At 36.7% G+C, this 22,311-nt stretch overlaps 1 protein-coding gene across 1 annotated transcript in view; it reads right to left on the minus strand.

Annotated features, from left to right (window-relative positions):
- Positions 1-22,311, minus strand: part of LOC139739095 (inositol hexakisphosphate and diphosphoinositol-pentakisphosphate kinase 2-like) — a 52,609-nt gene that overhangs the window by 12,016 nt on the left and 18,282 nt on the right. The window contains exons 12-18 of the mRNA XM_071649715.1: positions 22,014-22,025; positions 21,442-21,453; positions 13,574-13,579; positions 9,794-9,916; positions 3,235-3,356; positions 1,762-1,874; positions 1,242-1,308 (exon numbers count right to left, since the gene is read on the minus strand). Of these exons, the coding sequence (XP_071505816.1) occupies positions 1,242-1,308; positions 1,762-1,874; positions 3,235-3,356; positions 9,794-9,916; positions 13,574-13,579; positions 21,442-21,453; positions 22,014-22,025 (455 nt within the window). The remainder of the gene's footprint in view (positions 1-1,241; positions 1,309-1,761; positions 1,875-3,234; positions 3,357-9,793; positions 9,917-13,573; positions 13,580-21,441; positions 21,454-22,013; positions 22,026-22,311) is intronic.

The following is a 22,311-nucleotide window of genomic DNA, read 5'->3' on the forward strand; positions in this document are numbered from 1 at the left end:
TTGACTGTATAAAACTACTGAAAAGCAAGAAATGTTCATGGCATGAAATTTTTGCAAATTGGAGGCGACGGCCTTTTTCCTAGCACGAAGTGTTCGCGAATTGCCACTGGCATCCAATGCATTATAGTATACGCAAGAACTTTCATGTGCATTTAAATTTTGTGAATCTTGGCTCTCGAAGAATTGAAATGCACGCAAACATTTCTGGTTTTACAGTAATGCACAGGTGAGAGCATGTGATTGGAGACGCAACAAATTTGAGGGTATGTACAACGGTGCAACATGCAACCTGTGTCCCTTGCCTGTTGCTCGACATTATGCATATCCAAGAGTGTTCTTTTTTTAAAATGGATAATCGAACTATGATATCACCTGGTAACACTTTGTAACAAAATCAGCCATGCAGGCAACCGAGTGAATCAAAGCAATTGTTTGGGTTTGTGATGAGTGCATGCACAGAGCAATATTAATAATCTGCCACTGGACAACACAAACTGCTGCAGTTACTGTAAAACACGATATATTCGCGGCATGAAATTTTCGCGAATTTGACCCAATGGCCTTTTGCTCGACACAAAATTTTCGAGTTTCCTTTAACATTCAATGCATACAGTGTCGACCAAAAACTTCCTCGTACATTCTAATTTCGCAAATCTTGGCTCTCGCGAATTCGCGAAAGTAAAATGTGTGTGTGAACATTCCTCGTTTTAGAGTATTCAGGTTTGCTGTGCACTTTTTGCTGTTCCTTGTATGTCAACAAAAAACTAGAGATCACACACATGCCTCACTTCAGAGCTTCTGATTGGCTACATTCTTGAACCTATTTTACAATATGCAATGAATGCATGGCTGTCAGTGCACCGGGGCAAAGCAGCACTTATGCGAGGGTGTTTACACTGGCGCCGAATGAATGATGGAAACCCTACCGGTATTAAGCGCCTTTTGCATCTATATAAATAAACATCCTTGTGCCTTACATCAACTAAAAATGACAAAAATATTAAACATGCATGTTTATTGTTAATTACAAAACAACATACAATGTAGAGTTTGATTTCAGGGAGTGCAGTTCTTTCATGTGGTTGGGAGAGTTTATACACCTCAACAATGCAGAATTCAATGTGTTTATACTACAAATTTTCACATTTTAAGACAGCTAAATTTAAAATGCTTATGAGTTTGAACAAACAACCTTTTGACAGGCTTGGGCATCTGAAATTCAAAAAGATGTATTTACTCACCTCATACATATCTTTGGGAGAAAAGAGCCTGTCCTTACTGAATGACTCAAACATCTTGTCCTTGACCCTGAAACAAGACATTGACACAAAAATCCAAAAATGATTGGATTATTGGCAACAAATAGGGTTATGGATTAGATGTAAAATCGACTGCACTGTTAGCTGTACTTTAAAAGTGGAAATTTTCACACATTTCAAGTGACATGAAACTAGCGTAAACACAAAAACACTTGAATTGTTTGCTTGTTGTACGTAATACTATTTTATACTTTGATTCTTACTATTTAATGAAAAATAAGCAAAATTTATCTTACCAGACTGAGCACATAATATTACTCATGAGAAAATTTCCGCTTTGAAAGTAAGCTCTGTCAATTTTTGAACATTACCTCTATTACTTCTTGGTCTGTATAATCTTTATGCAAAAAAAAAAAAAATTAATGATCTTGACTTAATATAAATATCAAACTTACTGAAACACATGTAAACGAATGAAGAACTAATAGTCTTACGGGCATACCTTCCTTGAATGGTGACCGATTCTTTCTCGTGGTCCAACAGGCCAGTTGTGTTGGCGCTCTTCACCATCTGCACCAGAATTGGGGTCAGTTCACCCTCCAAGGCAAGCATGCCCTGTAGAATCAGAGCAACATGTTAACTATAGCACATCATAGGAAAAAAATATGGTCACGGATAGAGCATACTGATTTCTGTTGTATCTCAGTCTGTCAGTTTCTCTTTTCTTATTTCTTCCTTTTAAATTTTTTTCCCTCTTTCTTATCTACATCTTGTTCTGGCTTCTGATTATTTCTTTCTACACTAGTCCTACAAAAGAATCATTAAAACTGACTTGTAGTACTCCAGTGTACGGATTTGCCAAAATGTACAGTCAACCTTGCCTATAAAGTCAAATCTATTTAGACTGAAGAAATAGCCTCGACTTTGAGAAAATTGAGGGCCTATGAAGGATTAAAATCAATAAAATATGTTAAAAGAGAAGAGAACTTGAAAAGACCTTCGACCCAGGTGATTATTTGACTTATGGGAGGTCGACTTAAGCAAGGTTGGCTGTATATCAAACATTGTCAAAAAAACAAACAAACAAACAAACAAAAAACTCTATTGAAAGCAGTCATAACATTAAAATGACTGTTGGAGGAATGTACCTAGAAACTTCATTAACCAGGCTGAGCATAGATATTGAAATTCAGTCCAGCAAAAGAGAAGAAGAGCATGAAGTGATGTGAGCACATTACAGCAGAATGTGCATATATATTAAACCTCTGCTCGGCCCAAAGGATATACTGTGTAACATTAAATTCTTGTCAAGCAATGCACACATTACAGAATCTTGACAGACCTGCCACTTGTAAGTTACCAATGAGTAACTGTATATGTCACATACTTCATGAACCTGGACTTGTGTGACAATTTCAGGAGTGATTATTAAACTGCTATCAAGAAACAGTGTAGAATGAAAAATATCCATCAACCTTATACCAGAAGGGACTTCCCACTGTGGAGACAAAATGTATTGCAACTGTCTTTAACACTGGAAGAAGCAATAATTTGGCATGTTGTTACTTTGCATCCATGAATATTGGTCAACTTGCAAATTCACACACACAAAAAAAGAACACCTCAAAATATATGGCACCCACGTAAATGCCGACATGCCAGTAGTTAATCAAATTCATGAACCTCTTCAATCGAGATGGAAGAATTTAATGAATTTGAATAATTACGCAGTACCCGCTGCATGCTATAAGGATTAGAACCAACACTTGCTGTCGGGCAGAAGTGCGGTGGTCTAATGGAGATGACGCCTGTCCGGAGATCAGGAGGTCACAGGTTCAAATCCTGCTCGAGTATGTACGCCCATGATTTTTTATCATGGCTACTACTAAACACTGATCAATTCAGTGCTTATTTATTTACAGCGATGTAGGGCAATTTGTTGATCAGTTGCAATGCCAGTAGTTGCTCTACCCACCTTGGTGAAAGCTGCTGCCGTCATCTGGACTCGCCCCTCGTCCGATGCGTAGATCTTGAGATCGTGGCGGTACGTGCTGTGAAGGCGGAGCAGACCACATCCAGGAAATCCCGCATAGTCCCCTGGGGGTGGTGACCGGATATAAAACAGAATGGGATGAGAGGGGTGAGATGGGTACACTTTGGAGGCTAAATAGTGAGGTCTGTAGCTGAGGAGCTCCTAATGTGTTATTTTCCTTAAACTGTCAATGTTTGCTTTCATTTTATGTGTCACAGCCATTTCATAAATTATTCAATCTTAACCACATCTCCACTAATTCTTCTGTGCAAACGTCTTGCTTTTACTTCATCTTTAATCATGCCATGACACAATCTGACCTTGGTCATCAAACTGACACGTACCCACGCCCTTTTGTCAAATGAGGACAATATCAGGATTTTTACAGTTCACTTGTTGTAAGCTTGCTAGTGTGATACAATGTAATGACCTTATCTGTGGAATTATTTTTACATCCTCCCACCCCAAAATCCCCCCTCCTCCCACCCCAAAATCCCCCCTCCTCCCCCCCCCCAAAGAAAAAAAAATACATGCAAAAACCTTGTTATTCAGTCTTAACAATGTAGAAATGACAAAGGTTTGTGGCCATTTTCCACTCCCTACTCCTAACATGCAAATGCTTTGTATTCACTTGACACCACATCACAAATCTGATAGCAAAGTCGTTATGCTTGAAGTGATGAGACATTCCAGAACACACGCTGCAAGTGATGATCACACAATCATCTTGTAAGCTCTTGAACACACTCGAATGGTATCCATCAGGCACATGTAAACTGTATAAAAAGCTGTTACTTTTGCGTACAGATACTTTTGCATATGAGGAGCTCACAGACATATTCGTGAGATGCCGTTTACGTGATTCATCGCCATGGCTACCGAAAATGCACTAATGCCTGTCTGTTTACTCCACAAATTCATTGCCATCAAGATCAGGTGGCAATATCTTTATGTGCTTTTAATTTTGTGGCTTAACAGTGATAGGTAAAAATAAATCCATGAAAATAACAGCTTTTTCAGTAGTTCACTCTGATTTCTCTTTCTTGACAATGTGACATGCATTTCTAACTTGCATTCCAACGTTATGTAAGTTTCCTCGCACACAACTATTCAGAGAATAAAATGATGAATCCATAGAATAATTTTGATTTCCTTAATCGGAAAGATGAATATCCACAAAGACATAGTGAACTGTCATCTTCAAATGGTGAAATTACATTGTAGCTCATCTGCATCAACTTTTACAAGATCTAACACTTTGAGAAAATGTCACAAGATGCCAAAAAGGCAGAGGCTCTTGGTCTGTCATTTAGTCTAGTCGACTGAATTTTAAAATCTTCTTAGAATGTAACTTTTCCCGATTGCCTGGTATGCTCATATTATCATGCAAACAATGAAAGCTTTTGTTGATTTGTGTGCGTGTGTGTACTCACAGAAAGGCAATAATGTGCACTGGGAGCATTGAAGGGTGAAAGCAAATGATCTCTGTCATTCAAATAAGAGCTGATAAAAACTTGAATGTGTGAGATGATAGTGTGAATGCCAACATAATTATGTACATGATGAGCTCAATGCCAGTCCATAAGATTCCTATACATTGTGCCCTAAGAATACCGATACTCCATCTGTTTTGCAGCTCCATATCGCATAATGATATTGCTATGAATTATAACTACATAACATGCTGATAAATAGTAAGTTAGTAACATCCCATCAAAAACAAACGTGTGGAGTTTTCTACACATCAACCTGGACAGAAGACATGCATTGTCGTAATTTGGTATAACTCTTTATCTCTGGTCGAGAGACATCTAAGGACGACAGCTAAAAAGTGATAGCATCAGCATAACAGAAACCCAAATGCATTAAGTGGTTTTTTGAATTGCATCTTTGTAAACTGCTTTTGAGGCATCCCAGAGAAAATTAATTGCCTGGCTGCCTTTCCCTCGAAAGGGGGGTAGTTTACATGACTCTCTACAAAATATAGTCACAGAGATACGTGAACGCCAATGCAAGACATTTCGAAGATATTTTGGATCTGCATCTTGAGCGCTCTGCAAGTTAGCATATGTTGGGTAGAGGTCATCCCTTAAAGAACGACACCCCGCGTCAAAGAGCCCATGAGTTCGACATTGAAAAAGGGTCCACGAGTCATATAGCCCACAAGTCATACAGCCCATGAGTTCGACACTCGGCAAATAAGGCCCACGAGTTCGACATTAATGTAGGTAAAAACAGCCCGCCAGTTTGACATTACAACATGGGTTAATGCCTTGGTCTCGTGGGCCTCATTTGTTAAGTGTTGAACTCTTGGGCTGTATGACTAATGGGCTGTATAACTCATGGGATGTATGATTCGTGGGTGTCTAACTCATGACGTGCACCTGATGGGTTGCGTGACACTAAAGCATGGAATTGATTCTGACATAAGACGACTTTTGCATCAAACACGTTTTGGTCACATGATGCAATCGTGTGGGATTGAATGTGAAATGACAAGTTTTCATTCTTTTTAAGCCTTAAGACAGATGGTAACACTGATGCACATGACCAACAGTGTTTTGGTACACCACTTCACAATGAACATAGTGAGTCTTTTTTTGTGTGTGTGTCAAAGCAGCAATCCTTTTAAAGTGCCTCTTTGATGGGAATGAGGAATCATCCCTCTTTATTCTTTCCTCAGTGAAGGTCCTCCCTTGTAAGTTGGATCATTTCTTCCGTTTGTGTCCGGAGGAGGAACTGGGTCATAATAACACAATGTTTACCAATGTGTGTTGTCAGTATTTCTGAGGCATGCAACATGAAAATGGTGCAAATGATATTCATGAGCAAGTCTGAAAGATTCACCCTTCCCAGATCTATGATTGTGATTGGTTCCACCCCCCCCCCCCCCCTTTCTTAAACTTTTGTCTAGTTGGATCATTTCTGTTCCTCTGCACTCTTACTTTGTCATTCTGTACAAATGTCCAGAAAAAAAAAACCCCATTTAGCTATCTACTGAAATGAATTGTTTTTTCAAAAGCTATCTCATATCCCTCATGAATTATAATCTTTGTTTCCCCCGAGTGGGTCACCAAACATCTTGACAAAATTACAGCGGATGACATAAACCAAATGCCAATGAAACAACCAAACAACTTACAGCAAGTAAATGGGCACCTGAATGATTAAAAGCAAAACATATCCATATTTCAGGATTGCACATTTAAAAAAACCCACAGTATTTTTTTTTTTCGGGGGGGGGGGGGGGGGGGTAAATCTTACACTAGCTGTTTGCCTGAGTTGTCAATTTTGTCTGTTTGCTTTTTTTTTTTTTTTTTTTTTTGAAACAGGAAACTCAGAACATCAACACTGACAAGCTCAGAACACTAACTTTAATAAAAAGTTTGAAGTACTTGAATGTGTATATCATAATAGTACACTGACATGGTTTTTCTCATGAAGTCAGAGGAGAATTAGGATAACTCAACTCCACACTCATAAAGCACACTGCATATGATGCGAAAGTCTCTTGACTCAATAATGATGGCATCAATCCATGAGTGGCATCTCAAGGATATTATGAATTAAGCACACACAGGAAAAGCCATGCTGAATGGGGTAGTAGAAGGTAAGAAAGGATCACAATTACTTAAAAGAAAGTCTTCTTGCGTCTCTAAATAATAAAGAAAACAATAAAATAAAAGTTGAGATATTAATTTCCATGTAACAACTATACATATCATTTCGATACAATCCATGACAGAAACATATGCACTGAACACTTTTCCTGTTTTGTTTTGTTTTTTCTTTCTCAAGGTTAAACTATGATGTAATCTGGCATGATGGTACATATTTAACACAACATATCTGAGAAGGGAAGTAAACCATGGCTGCAAAATGAAAGTGTGCTTTAAAACATCACTACATTAACTGTAACTGAAAGATAGGTTATGCAGCAACTTGTATTCACAACTCCTCAGGGAGCTCTGTCGATCAGTATATCAACTAGACAAAGACTAGGAAAATCAAACAGAAGACCATGACCTCTGAAAACTACCAACATGGATTTAGGTATGTGGGACATTACATTTTGGGCAAAGTTATTAGTTACACTTCCAGTTTAACAGACTTGCTTTAATACCATAATTACAAAAAAGTTTGGTCTTTGCATGATCTCTGTTTACATTATGCAGGTGGTGTTACATGTTTGTCATACATTGACTTTAAAATAAACAGCACCATTTACAATAAGAATTTTTTGAAGATGTTCCAACAGAGTTATGCAAGAGCTTCAAGGTTGAAAGAGATACCTCAGAAGTGCAAATGAACACGTCAATTTGCTCGGAAAGGAATGATAGACTGAAAGCCGGTTATAAATGGGATGAAATGATATCAAAATAAATCATTTTAGAGCAAAAGAAGTGATTACAGGCAATATTTTGATGATAGATTGCAACAGCAAAATTATCGTTCAAAATTCGCTTTTCATTTCTCCAAAATAGGTCACGAGCGTCAAGCAAGCAGAAGAACTATCCAGTGTCAAGATGACCAAGGTCAAGTCAGGGTCATGAGTATCTGTTTTTTCCACTGACAGAACCAATACAGTGCCACCACTTGAAAGACTCCAATTTTATATTTAGGAGACGGGCTTTCCTAGTGAGCACTTTGGGGAATGGCAGATTTTGTTCTTGTAAATTAATGTCACTAGGCATGGTTTTCTTGTTTTATTTGTTAAATCACATCAAATTCACAATGTGCACAGGGTCATTGCTAAGGTTACTGCCCTTGAAGGGTCAAGTTTAATTCTGGAAAAGTTATTATGAGGGAAGAGTGCTGCTAAATTTCATCCTCCTTGAAAGATTTATGGAGAGAAGATACCCTTGTATGTCATGATATGTGGGCAAGCAACACTCTGACAATGGAATTAATTTCATATCTTTTTTTTTTAATACAACTGTATTCTGGCATATCATTTTCCATGATAAAAGAATATTACAACAAGTCCCACATACCCTGTACTTTTGGGGGAAAATGAATGGTCTTCAGTTAGTCTTTGTCTCATAGCTTGTTCTGATTTTGATATTCCTTACATAAATATATCTGAATATTTCAATCAACCTCTTTGAAACAAATCAAGCTAGGTCCACTTTGAAAGCAAAATTTTGCTGTCAAACCGTAGGCCCTACTTGGGTGTTGCTACAATTAATTTTCTTCTATGAAGACTTGAAGTCTTAAACCTTTACCTCAAAGTCTTCATTTTTCAGAAGTTGACAATAGAATCACAAAGAAACCACATACCTTGAGAAAGAAAACACTGTTATTTAAAATATGCCGACTCTTAAACAGTATGAGTGTCAAATTGTAGTTGAAAAGGTTAAGTCTGTAGATATTTATGTTAGCAGGTTTTATAAAGCACAGCTAATTGCAAAGTTAGCAGAGAACATTAAAAGAGAAAGAGAAAGAGAGAGAGAGAGAGAGAGAGAGAGGGAGAGAAGAAAAAGCACTATTGTAGCACTTAATGATCATTACTCTCTCAATATTCTTTCTTGATTAACAGCTGGGGCAGATACCATACCTGTAATTATTGAACACTTAAACACACAAGTACATAACTTGGTATGCCGTGTGTTGTATTGGAGAAATGTCAAATGACTGATTAAAGATAGGACGAAAATCAAAATTCTAGTAACTCAACCAAAAATTTAAAAATCAGAGAATGACCACGATCTCAGTTAGTTTTACATGCATGATGTCCAATGCCAGGATTACTTCGATGAGGTAGTGAGGCTGGTGTGATTGTGAGAGACAAGTGTTTCAAAACCCTTGCCTTTACATCAAACTCTCGAGTTTTTAATGTTTTCATCAAAATATCAAGACTGTCACGGCTACCAACACTTACACATCAAGACCGGGGGGGGGCATTTCATGAAGCGGTTTGGTCAGATATTTTTCTGACAAACTGTTACAAGCTACTGAAATCCTTGCATCTGATTGGCTGAGAGCAAATTTGTCCGGCAACTTTGTCAGATTAAATGCTTCATGAAATGTCCCCAGTCATCAGGGGAGATTTCTGTGTTACATGCATCTCAATGGGCAGAAATGATTCTAAAATCAGGAAGGCTCTGCCATAATCTCTCGTCAAGTTGTGAAGGCATATCATTTTATTTACCTATAAATTTTGTAATCAATTTATTCATTTATTTTCTATTCATTATTCATGAACTTTATTTATTCATCTATCTATCTATCCATCTATCTAATTTATCTATTAACTTATTTATATGTTTATCTTTCATTTAATTTTTTTTGGAAAGTTTTATTAAATCAAGAAGACTGATTTTAGCCATTGACCCCTACAGAGTACCAAAATGTGATGTCATAGCCATTCATTGCCATGGAAACTGGCTCCAAACAACCTCATGTAGCCTGTATATCTGTGAACATGACGGTTGCTAACCATACTCAAATAACAGACTGTGACATCGTCACTTTGGTACTCTTTATTTCCAATCAGCCTCACCTTGTCCTCCGGGGTAGATGCATCGGAAGGCTCGCCCCAGCTCCTCCGCCTGGACGCGCCCTGCCGGGGTTAGCTCCCCACCCCACTTCAGAATCAGCAGTAACGACGGGTCGCCTTTCGAATCTACCGCAACCAATAAGAATCGAGAATGTCTAATTATTGAACGTTCTTCTCCCTCTTTCCCTCCCTCTCTCTTCCATCTCTCTCACCCTCAATGACCAATGAAACAAGATAAATACAAACCAATAGCATACTGATGAAATAACTGACTACAAAGTTGAACATGTGGGCAAATGCTACACCTTCAACCTCATTTGTAAGAAGAGAAAGAAGTGCGGACATATTGAATATGTCTAATAATTTAGTTTGTGACACTCATAGTCTGTTTACATAAAATGAGGGTGGTTATGATAGAAACTTCAAACCTTCAGGACACATGACTGGGTTACATTTCAAATAGAATATGATACAGCAACAAGCATGTCATATGTACACCTACATATGTGCATCCATCTTTTTTTATCTTGCTGAAAACTCACACATTTTGAAGTGATGACATAGAATGTTACTTCTTCAGGCATCAATTCATACTTTGATTCATACTTTCCTTAATAGGAAAGTAGCATAGCCTTCAATACATAATGAATGTTATCTGAGTGTGTAAAAGTCAAAAGTTTATGGATCACACAGCTCCATACAGTTGCTTAATTGGTGAGCATAACTGTTGCATATACCAGTACACGGTTAGTTTAGGACAATAAAATTCATACAATGGCATCGAGTCAGCTTGGAATTTCCAGCGAACAACATCAAGTCATGCATAAGCTTTCAAACCACTGCATGCAATAATCACATGATTTCACATCAAGCTACTGGAAAACTAGAAACATGCGTGATATGAAAATTTCCAAATTAGAGCCGATTGAGTTTTTCACGACAGTTTACTTTCGCAAATCGCCACTGGCGTTCAATGCATTGTGTAGACAAACACTTTTGCGTGCATTTTACTTGCACGAATCTTGGCTCTTTGCAAAATTAATTGCAAAAGTTTCATGCACACAGAAATTTCTGGTTTTGCAGTATTCTACAAACAAAAACATGAATACACAAAGGGATCCTGTTGTAATCAGATGCTAGGAACAGTTCTGAACTCCACACACACACACACACAAGAAAAAAAAGGGAGAAAATATAGAACAGATTTTACAGGGTGTTAAATCGAAACTGTAACTCTCTCAGAGGGGGAAAAAAAGTTATTTGACAGGATGCAAGATTCAGATTACTACTGGATGACAATACATGAAATGTTCTACATACTTGAATAGCCATTAGGCAGGGCTCGACTAACTTCTTAGTGTTTGAAATTTGACATTTTGGTGGCCCAAAATAAGGCAAAAGTAGCAAGCCATTCTTTAATCTTAGTTGGGTAATTGGGCCATTCTATTTAACTGTCATTTTCAAGAGAAGTACAGCAAACTAGAGCATGTTAGGTCATATCTTCCTGCCATACATGAATATGGAGAGAACAAAAGGTGAATTCATGCTTCAATGAACACGGCTCATCTCAATAGCAGTCTGTATGTGTGCAGTAGATGACAAGCAAACAGACATGCAGAAAAACAGACAGTGACACACAATCATTTTAATAGAGGAGCTGATATATCTCTCTTTCTATCCATCCATCTATCTAAATATGGACGTATGAGAGTAGAGAGAGAGTATGAACAATAGGCTTGAATATTCATTTCTACTGCTGAAGGTCATCTATCCATTTTGCAAACATTATAAACTTGTGCATGGTTGAAGAATGTCTACACACATCATTTATGCAATTAATCTTACAGTAATACAACTTAGAGGGTTTGTTTGGTTTTTGGGTTTGTTTGTTTTTTTTTTTGTGGAAGAAATGGAAAACAAACCCCATGTCACTCGAAACCATGCCACTCTTTTGCACTAAGAATAGCAGTTGGAATTTTTGGGGGATCTAAATAAACTAATAGGAAATCTTTAGTATTGTTTCCCCCTCCATTATATACTGTAGAAGTGTTCAGCTGTATCATTATTTCGAAGAAAGGCCGGAATTACCTGCCTGTACAATATACAAGCTGTATGAAAGATGAAAGGAATCTGATTTTCAGGATTGCAAATGGGACACACAGATTTTCACATGCGTTCGACTTTGATATCCATGAACACATCTGGTCACATGACACATCATACGACACAATGTATCCCACTATACTTTTGACCGAGGTGGGCTAATAGCATATATGTGCAACAACTTAGATATGGGTAAAACACACATGTAGTAGACAATATCCTATTATTGGCTATGAAAGATTTTATACAAAGTCAGGTTGGCACATCTTTTTCTCAAGTGGCAATTTCTTTTTCTTCTTTTTTTTTTTTTGTAATTCTACTTCTTTTCTCCATTAAATTTGGTTTGAACCTTAAAAAAAAAATCACATGATATATGATAACTCACTTTAATGCAAATTTCAAACTTTAAACTAAAAGCCACGCTTTCATCACTTGTTTTTTAAAGGCAAGAAAAACACAAACAACACTTTGTACTAGCTGAAAAGTTGAACTAAATTTCAACATCACTGAACGAAGTTACCACATCAAATGCCTGATGATGCATGTATAAACAGTCAAACCTGTCTATAGCGGCCACCCAAGGGAGACAAAAAAAAAAAAAATGGCCATTACAGACAAATGGCCGCTACAGACAGGTTCTTTAACATGTTTTTTTTTTTTCTCCCGGAGGGAATTGTTTTCAGTGGCTGAATATGGCAGGTAGCCACTATAGACAGGTGGTCGCAATTAAAGACAGGTTTGACCGCATGTATGCAATCCACATTTAGGAACATACACATAGCATCCTACAATACTGCTGATCTTTTCTATTCTAGATGCAGCTTCACATCAACAATCACTATAACGACTGAGGCAACTAAATACGCTGCTAACATGAAGGGGATGGGGGAATCCAAGATGGCGCTGTGCGGTTAGGACGTGCCTGAGTGTTACGGAGGCATTAGGAGGAAATAAAATTGCAGCTCATTTCGCCTATTACAGTTTGAAAAGTCAAAATGACATCGAGAAAAAGGAGCTTAGAACAAGGAGTCGTTACAATCTCCCATTATTTCAAGGAAAAGGAGGATTTTGACCCTAAGATGGATTTTAGCGACGCTACTACGGAGAAGGCTACGCAAGAACACAGTGACAGTGATAATGCACACGGCTTAACTGACTCGGCAGTGCACACGGTAGTGAAACCACTTCACCGAGATATGGAGGGAACCAGCCCGGGCGCGTCGGCGGAATCACCTCCACGCTCCTCGCTTGAGAAAAAACGACGAGTAGACGGGGAGAAGTCAACCACAGATGAACTACTCGCGGCCCTTATCCACAAGATAGACGAAATGAACTCCAATCTCACATCCAGGTTGGACACAGCTCTTGGTAAGATTGAAACAAATGAGAAAGAAATCAGTAACTTGAAAGAGGAGCAAGAGTCGTGCCGTTTTGATATCAAACAGTTACAGGACCAAGTAAACAAGCAAGAAAAGGAGAATATGAAATTGAGAGAGCGTCTTGTTGACCTCACTGCGAGAGAGATGAGGAATACGGCTGTGTTTTACGGGTTTCCTGAAGGTGCTGAAAACGCTGGGAAGTGTGAGCAATTGATCAAAGAATTTGCCAAGTCAAATATGCAAATGGAAGGTGAAGTGAGCATTGAAAGAGCTCATCGCACAGGCCGCATCAGGCCAAAACCCGGCCCTCCTCGCCCAGTTGTGGTAGCTTTCAGTAGATACACAACCAGACAAACAGTGATCAGCAGTGCCCGCAGATATTTGAAGGAGAGGCCTTTTCAGCACAACGGAAAGGATCACCAGATATTTGTCGATGAGATGCTGCCGGTAGAAGTGCGAGAAAGCAGGAGGAAATTGCTGCCACTGAAACGAAAGCTGAAAGAGGAGGACCCAAAGCGAAAGGTGTACTTCAAATATCCGGCGCGATTGTTCTACAGGGAGACTGAGAGCGGAAAAGAAGTGGAGTACAAGCAGCACACCACAAGATAGAATGGATATTGGCAGTTTGCTTTTGCACAGTAGACAATGGTCTAACAAAATACGAAATACTTTGAAAAACTCTTGACACGACTGCGATAGCTCAGCAGTCGGCACCCTGTCATGCCAGCAGTATATTAACAGTTGATATCTCCGAAGACAAGATACACTTTTCATGTGATTAAGTGATAAGGAAAATCATTTGTTTTTGCCAACCTGAGGAAAAAATAACTGTGAAGATGCCCAGGGGCACTTGGATTACTTGTGATCATGTTTTATTCGATTTCATGCAAATTGTATGTGTGTTTTTTTCATTGCCAATGTTTTGTTGTCTGTTTTGTCTTGATCATGGTGGGTCATAAGAATTTACAAGGTTACCTACTTGTGAAATATGTATAAGGATCTGAAGTTAATGACCCATAATGTTAATGGGCTAGGGGACTTTAAAGCCAGGAAAAAATATTTTTGTTTTTTATCCAAATTAAAAAAGGATATTATTTTATTACAGGAAACCCATTCGACTGATAAGGATGAAAGTTTATGGAAGAACCAATTAAGAGCCGATATTGTATTCAGTCATGGAACCTCCTCTAGTAGGGGAGTGTGTATCATATTTCGGAAAACCCCACATATAAAATTGATAGAGACAGTGAAAGATTCTAACGGGAGATTTTTGTTGGTTAAAATGGAAGTATATGGAAAAAAATTTATGATATGTAATGTATATGCACCAAATAATGAAAAAGATCACATGCATTTTTTTAAAGCTGTAGACTTGACTATACAAGAATATTATGATGCTGAACAGACAATATTAATAGGGGGAGATTTTAATTTTATTCAAAATTTGGCATTGGACCGAGAGGGCGGTAATATGAAGTCCACTTGGAAGCACTCTTGTGAAATAATAGAAAATATTAAAAACGTTTATCATGTAATAGATATCTGGAGAGACAAGAACCCGTTATTAAGACGATTTACTTGGAGACGCCCCAATCCTTGTGTTCAGTCAAGACTGGATTTCTGGTTAATCCATGAGTCTGTACAAAATATGGTGACAGATTGTGATATGGTCCCCTGTGTTTTGTCAGATCATGATTTTGTGAATTTACATCTGAGAATTAAAGAGTACACTGTGGGCCCATCTTATTGGAAGTTTAATAACAGTTTACTTAGTGATGTTGAGTATGTTGAAAATTTAAAGGGACATTATGAGATGTGGGTAAATGAATGGGAAGATAAAAATGATAAAGGAAAATTATGGGATTGGTTAAAATTCAAAATACGAGAATTTACAATCACATTTTCTAAAAGGAAGAAAAATATAAAAGAAATTAGAAGAAAAGAATTAGAACAAGAATTGAAAATAATAAATGACATGGACCCGACAGAAATGAATGAGCAAAAATGGGATAAGAAAGAGAAAATTGAACAGGAACTTAACTGCATGTACAATTATTTAGCAGAGGGGGCCATATTACGTTCAAGATGTACCTGGTACGAGAAAGGAGAGAAGAGTACAAAATATTTTTTATCATTGGAAAAGACACAAGCACAGAGTACAAACATAGATGTATTAGATACAGGTGAGGAACTTATTGAACATCCCCATCATATACGAAATTTTGTGATGAAATCTTTTGGTAAACAGTTTGAAAACAGGGATACAGTGTCTGACAAAGTGAGTTATGATTACATAAAAAGTTCCTGCTTAAAACACCTCACGGAAGATGAAAAGGCCTCTTGTGAAGGCCTGATAACACATGAAGAGGCAAGGGAAGTCCTCCTTGGGATGTCAAAAAATAAAACACCTGGTAATGATGGCTTATCGGTGGAATTTTATGAGACATTTTGGCCTTTGATTTCTAAAGAACTAATAGGATCATTTAATCATGCTTTTGAAAAAGGAAGTATGTCCGTGTCACAGAGGCAAGGAATAATTAAATTGATTCCTAAATCCAATAAAGATAAGAGATTATTGGGCAATTGGCGACCAATCACTTTAATAAATGTGGATGTAAAGATACTTTCTAAATGTTTAGCGAAACGTATGTCCAAAATTATTGGTAATTTGATAAATCCTCAGCAAACAGCATTTATTAAAGGCAGATATATAGGTGAAGGTATAAGACTGATTTCAGATTTAATGTTTTATGCAGATGCCAACAATGTATCTGGAATTGTGTTAGCATTAGATCTTACCAAAGCATTTGATTCACTCAGTCATAGGTATTTATTACAGTGTTTAGAATGTCTTAATTTTGGTCCGTCAATGATACAATGGGTGAGAACATTGCATGCAGGTATAAATAGCTGTGTATTGATAAATGGCTTTACCACTGGTTATTTTGAAATTGGAAGGGGTGTTCGCCAAGGCGACCCCCTTGCCCCCCTTTTATTCATATTAGGGCTCGAGATATATTTAATGAGATTGTTAAATAATCCAAATATTATTGGAATGGAGATGCTCGGAAAACAGATTAAATATACAGCTTACGCTGATGATATAACATGTTTTTGTAAGGATACAGAATCATTATCAGTATTACTAGAAAGCTTTCAAGAATTTTCTGAGATATCAGGCCTTTGCCTCAACCGAAGCAAATCAGAAGGAATGTGGATAGGAAAGGATAGACTATCGAAAGAAAAGCCACAGATGATAAAGTGGACAGACAATGGTCTTAGAATTCTTGGAATCTGGTTTTCATATGACAAAAAAGAAGCAATCCGAAGAAACTTTGAAGATCGATTGGGTGAGATTAAGAGAACATTTTTTATTTGGAAAAATCGTAATTTAACGTTAATTGGTAAAATTCAAATTTTGAAAACATTTATTATGTCTAAGATAATTTATTTGATGTCAAACATTGAAATTCCTCAAGATTTTGTGAAAGAAGTAGAGAAGTTAATGTTTTCATTTTTATGGAATGGCCCAGATAAGATTTCAAGGTCAACTATGTATGCACAATATGCTGAGGGTGGTCTCAAATTCCCCAATTTACAATGTATGATTGATACGCAGTTAGTTAAGTGGGTTAAAAGATATTATGGAAATCGTAACCATCAATGGGTGCTATTGGGAGATTATTTCTTAAAAAGGCTTGGTGGAATTCTAGTGTTTCAAAGTAATTATTCCCTTGAAACTATTGATAAGAGGGGTATCCCTCCATTCTATGAGAATATTCTACAAATATGGTTAAAGACAAACATACATGAGGATTTTATTGGTGATGAAAATAGCCAAGCAGACATCCTACAGCAACCAGTATGGAATAACCAGAATATTTTGATTGATAAGCACTCAATATTCTGCAGCCCGTTTTTTGAAGCAGGTTTATGTTATATATATCAAATATTTAGTATTGATGGACGGCTCATTGATTTTGAATTTTGGTTAAGGAAAGGAGTGCCAAGCAAATATAATATGATGTATATGGCAATTGTAGACTCTGTTCAAAAATACTCGAAATGTTCCTTCAATACACTCCTATTGGAGATGTTTTGGAAAGAAGAAGTGGCTCAAAAACAAAAGGATCTTATTATTTCACAGTTACAAAATGTGAAATCAAAACCAATATATGAGGAATTTTTAAAAGAGATTAAATCAAGACCTGTTTGCGAAACAGTTTTTGCTGGCAAGTATGGAATTCAACCAGAAGATTGGACACAAATATATATGTTGCCATTTACATGTACAATTGAAGTAAAATTGAGAGAATTTCAGTTCAAGTTGTCGCATAATATACTTTACACAAATGAAAGATTGTTTAAGATGAAAATATCAGAATCAGAGTTGTGTACGCTTTGTAAGTCATGTGCTGAGACCCCTGTACATCTGTTTTTTGATTGTAAAGCTGCCAAAGAATTACTTCAAAAATTTGTGGATGAAATTGGTACGATCTTTCATGTCAAATTAGAGGATTGTACAAGAATTAGAGTAATGTTTGGATTCATCAAAGACTGGAAAGGGCCCCACAGGAGTTTATTGAATCATTTAATATTGTTATACAAAAGGTACATATATATTCAGAGATGCAAAGATACAGGTGTGAAATTTCATGGATTGACAGCATTTATTGTTAATATCCGATATATAGAATCCAACATTGCAAAACGAACAAACAAATTAAATTTTCATTATAAGAAATGGTCCCCTGTAGAAAATATTTTTTAGGTCATTGTAGAAGAACATACAGTCGACTCTCGTGATAAAGAATATCCATATGGCAGAACCCCGACGTGATGGGGTAGTTTTTTGGGGGTCCCAGGGTTTGAAAATTTTCCTATTCAGAGGTATTTGCGCCCTGGATACGGCAAGGTTTCAAAAGTGACAAGATCACGGTGATTTCGCTGGGCCCAAGGAGTTTATTGTAACGAGAGCTGACTGTATCTTTAGGATATTGTTCAATTGTTGAAGAGTTTGATACCCATCTTTTACTGTTGTTGTTGTTGTTGTTGTTAATTTGTTAAACAAAACATGATTTGTAATATGATTTTGTATGTTATGTTGTATAATGAAGAGGAAATAAATAAATTTGTAAAAGAAAAAAAAAAAAAAAAAACATGAAGGGGATGATAAAGAACTGACCAAAGACAATTCACCTGATTAAACGGATAGTCCACCCTGGAAATTAATTTGTGTAAACAGCAACAGAAAATTTGGGGGACAGAACAGTGGCAGTTGAGCAAATTCTGATAAAAACTAAGAAAGCTTTGATATTTTAAAGCTGTGATTGATCAGGCACAAATTGGCAACTATGTGATGTAGCATTTGAGTTCACCCTCCATTTGCCCTATGAAAAAAATTTCCATTAGATTTCTCTTTTTTTTTCATTATGGATGATGGAATATATTTTTGGAATGCAAGATTAGTATAGAATACAATATATAATATTGTACTATAAAAGGATGCATGTAAGATTGGAAATTTACTTGACAGGAAAATGGAAATTTCTTATCTTGTAGTGCAGAGCAAATGGGGGGGGGGGTGAGCTCGCATGCGACATCATGGAATTGCTAATTTGTTTCTGATTGACTGCAACTTAAAAAAATCATAACTTTCTCAGTTTTGACTGGAATTCGTTCAAATTTTCACTGTTATGTTCCTCCAACTTTTCTGCTTCTAATTCACACAAACTAGTTTTTCGGGTGGAATTCCCCTTTATACATAAAATCTATTCCTGCTGCAGCAAAACCAATGTACATGTTTCTAAGAATGCCAACTGGTTGATAGTCCCATCTGCCGCAATTAAACTGCATATGGACACATGCAGCAGGCATTGCCGTGCAGCACTGATAGGCATCACTCAACAAATGGCACAATGAAGAACATACAGAGGAAAGAAATTGTTTGATGAAGTTATGGGTATAAGAGCAGCCACAAGCAATTGCCTGTATTGTCAAGATGTAGTCACAATAGGTTCTGCAAAACATTATGGGAAAGTTTCAAAATCACATGGCAGCAACCTCCACAATAGTGACAACACGATGCCATCAGCGCCAATACACCATGCAGCTATGTTGCTTAACAAGAGCAATGCAGCCAAATGACAGTAAAATGAACAAGACACATGTGAACACACACACACACACACAAATGACAAAGAAGACGATGCTGAAACTAATGTTTTTGTAGCCACACACAAAGATGAATGTCAGTTAATAATAATAACAATAATAATAATAATAATAATAATAATAATAATAATAATAATAATAATAATAATGAAAATAATAATAATAATAATAATATTGATGATGATAATAATAATAATAATAATAATAATAATAATAATAATAATAATAATAATAAGTTCTTAGAATGCATAATTCCATAAGATAGTCTCTATGCATGTACAAATGGAAACAAAATCTTTCAAATACTTCTCTATTCACATGTAATTAACAATTATCAAAAAGATGAGTTTTTAACACAGATTTGAATTTATCAAAATCTGAAATGCATCTACCGGTAATACTGAGGGGGAAATCATTCCATAATGATGGTGCCATTTTTCCAAAAGCCCTGTCACCAAATGACTTAGATTTGTCACTTATTTCAGAGAGGAGATTTTTTGATTTTGAGCGCAGATTATGACCAGGATGATATGGCTTGATGAGTTCACTGAGGTATGCAGGGGCATTTCCATGAAAACATTTGAATACAAGGGTCAAAATCTTAAACCTGATACTAGCTCTTATCGGCAACAAATGAAGACTACGTAGGATGGTAGTAATATGATCAAATTTAACATCAATCAAAAATAACATCAATTATTATTATAATTTTTTCTTTTGCAAGCTCAGTCTTCAGTTATTTTGAAGATAATAGTGATTTAACAAGACATTAACATACTGTAAAACATGATATATTCGCGGCATGAAATTTTTGCGAATTGGAGCCGACAGCCTTTTTCGTGGCAAGAAATTTTCGCCAATTGCCTCTTGCATTCATTGCATATAGTGTAGATAAGAAATTTCGCGTGCATTTTAATTTCGCGAATCTTGGCGCTCGCGAAATTCGCGAAATTAAAATGCACGCGAACATTTCTCGTTTTACAGTATTCTTAAGACTGGCTAATACAAAGAATGATATGGAAATGATATGGTCATGAAAATATTTCATAATTCTATTTGTAGGCACAGTTGATATTCAATTTGAAATGTAGAATGAAATCTACACGAATCAGCTGTAATGCCATTAAAAAAAAAAAGATAAGCACAGAATGCAGGAACAGCATGACCTTCTTTTCTTAAAAAGATCTTGGAATGATGCCAGATATACAAAAGTAGTGATGTCTCTATGTGTATTTGTTAATAGTAACTTCACAGATGACTGACTAGTCGTAGAGAAAACGTTTAGAATACCTCTGTCTTTTTGTAGACTAGGTCATAAACAACCCATTCCACTTTGTAAGAATCTCAAATATATATCTCTCTAAATATAAACACTCCATTGATCTTAAAGTTCATGGCATACAGTAGTAATTCACTTACATCAAGTAATAGCACCCTTATGATAGCCTCTTCATTTAGAATACAAGATAAGTAGAAATACTAAATAATGAAATTTGAAACTGAGCACATCATACAGAATCAAGAGCAGTGTGTGTGCCATATTCTGCAAATCATGCACTGTGTTTGACGAAATACAGAGTACAAAACAGCGTTAATGCCAAGCACATAAAGTTTTGAATTTTTAGTTACACTGCAAACCATCCAACAATTTCCGTCGCCGGGCAATTTGTGGGCGGGGTTTTCACAATCACAATGAAAGCACAAGTATATGTTCAGCAGGGTTCAGGTAAGTTGTTTGGTCACTCAGAATGTAAAGTGAAATACTATTCTCCTTGTCTTGCAGCATTGTTTTGGGGTTGTTTGTTTGTTTGTTTGTTTTCAGTGAACATTGCTATTTAAACATGCTCTGTGACATTTCACATACCCGAACTCGACTTGGAAGCTGACGCTACAGAGATTTAACGTGGACACGTCAGAAGATTAGAGGAAAATGGTGAAAGTGTGCAAAAAACATGAATCAATAAAGATGGGAGCATGGATGTTATGCAACTGGGCAGTGGCCATTTCCTACAAATCAAGGGCTCCATGAAAGAGGAGTTGAAAGAAGAATTTTCTTCACTGCATTTGCACTTCATTCTAGGATTCGAAGTTTAGCACTGTTTGAATTATATGCCAGATTCAAGCCACAAGTCCAAATTGCACATCACAATGGAGAACTTCGTTAGTGCGTCACTAAGAAAGAAAAAAAAAATCATTCAACAAGATATGATGATTCCATACTGATTGCAAAGTAGATTGCAAAGAGATCTCTTTTTTTTTGTTCAAGAGAGAGAGAAAATGCACGATTCAGTGAAAGAACTCTGTTACCGCTGTCATTTGGCTTAGGCAATTTTTTTTTCTTCTTCCTGTTTTTTTTTTTCTTTTATTGATGGACAGAAGTTTGAAATATGCTGAAAACAGAAATACACACAACACTTTCAATGGTTAGTACAGATCTTCTTTGTTTTTTTCTTTGAAAGTTAGAGACACCATAGATGAGTGAGCAAGATGGACTATGAACACAGATACTCAGCACTGGAGGTGAACATGCAGTTTACGTACCAAGGTTACAAGGGCTAATGCTTTACCTGAATGTGAGGCTATGAAACAAAGAAGACAAGATAGATTTTTCATTCAGTTAAGTACGATACAAATATGTGTACTTCACATTCCCATATATTAGCGAGCTTAAGATCTAAGATGCGAACGCTAAGACGATATTAGGCAAAAAATTGTGTTCTGTACGTGCGCAAGACAGCCGTTTCCATTGTCCAACCCACGAGGTGTTATCATCACAGCGTTTGCATCGCAGAGCTAAAGCTCGCTAGTACATGTGTGGACAGTGCTCTCATCAAGTGCAATATTGGAACTGGAATTCAAATGCAA

Source organism: Diadema antillarum, unplaced genomic scaffold (genome assembly GCF_040938485.1).
Source record: "Diadema antillarum isolate AM-2024a unplaced genomic scaffold, OU_Dant_1.0 seq00000782_RagTag, whole genome shotgun sequence".
NCBI classification, from domain to species: domain Eukaryota; kingdom Metazoa; phylum Echinodermata; class Echinoidea; order Diadematoida; family Diadematidae; genus Diadema; species Diadema antillarum.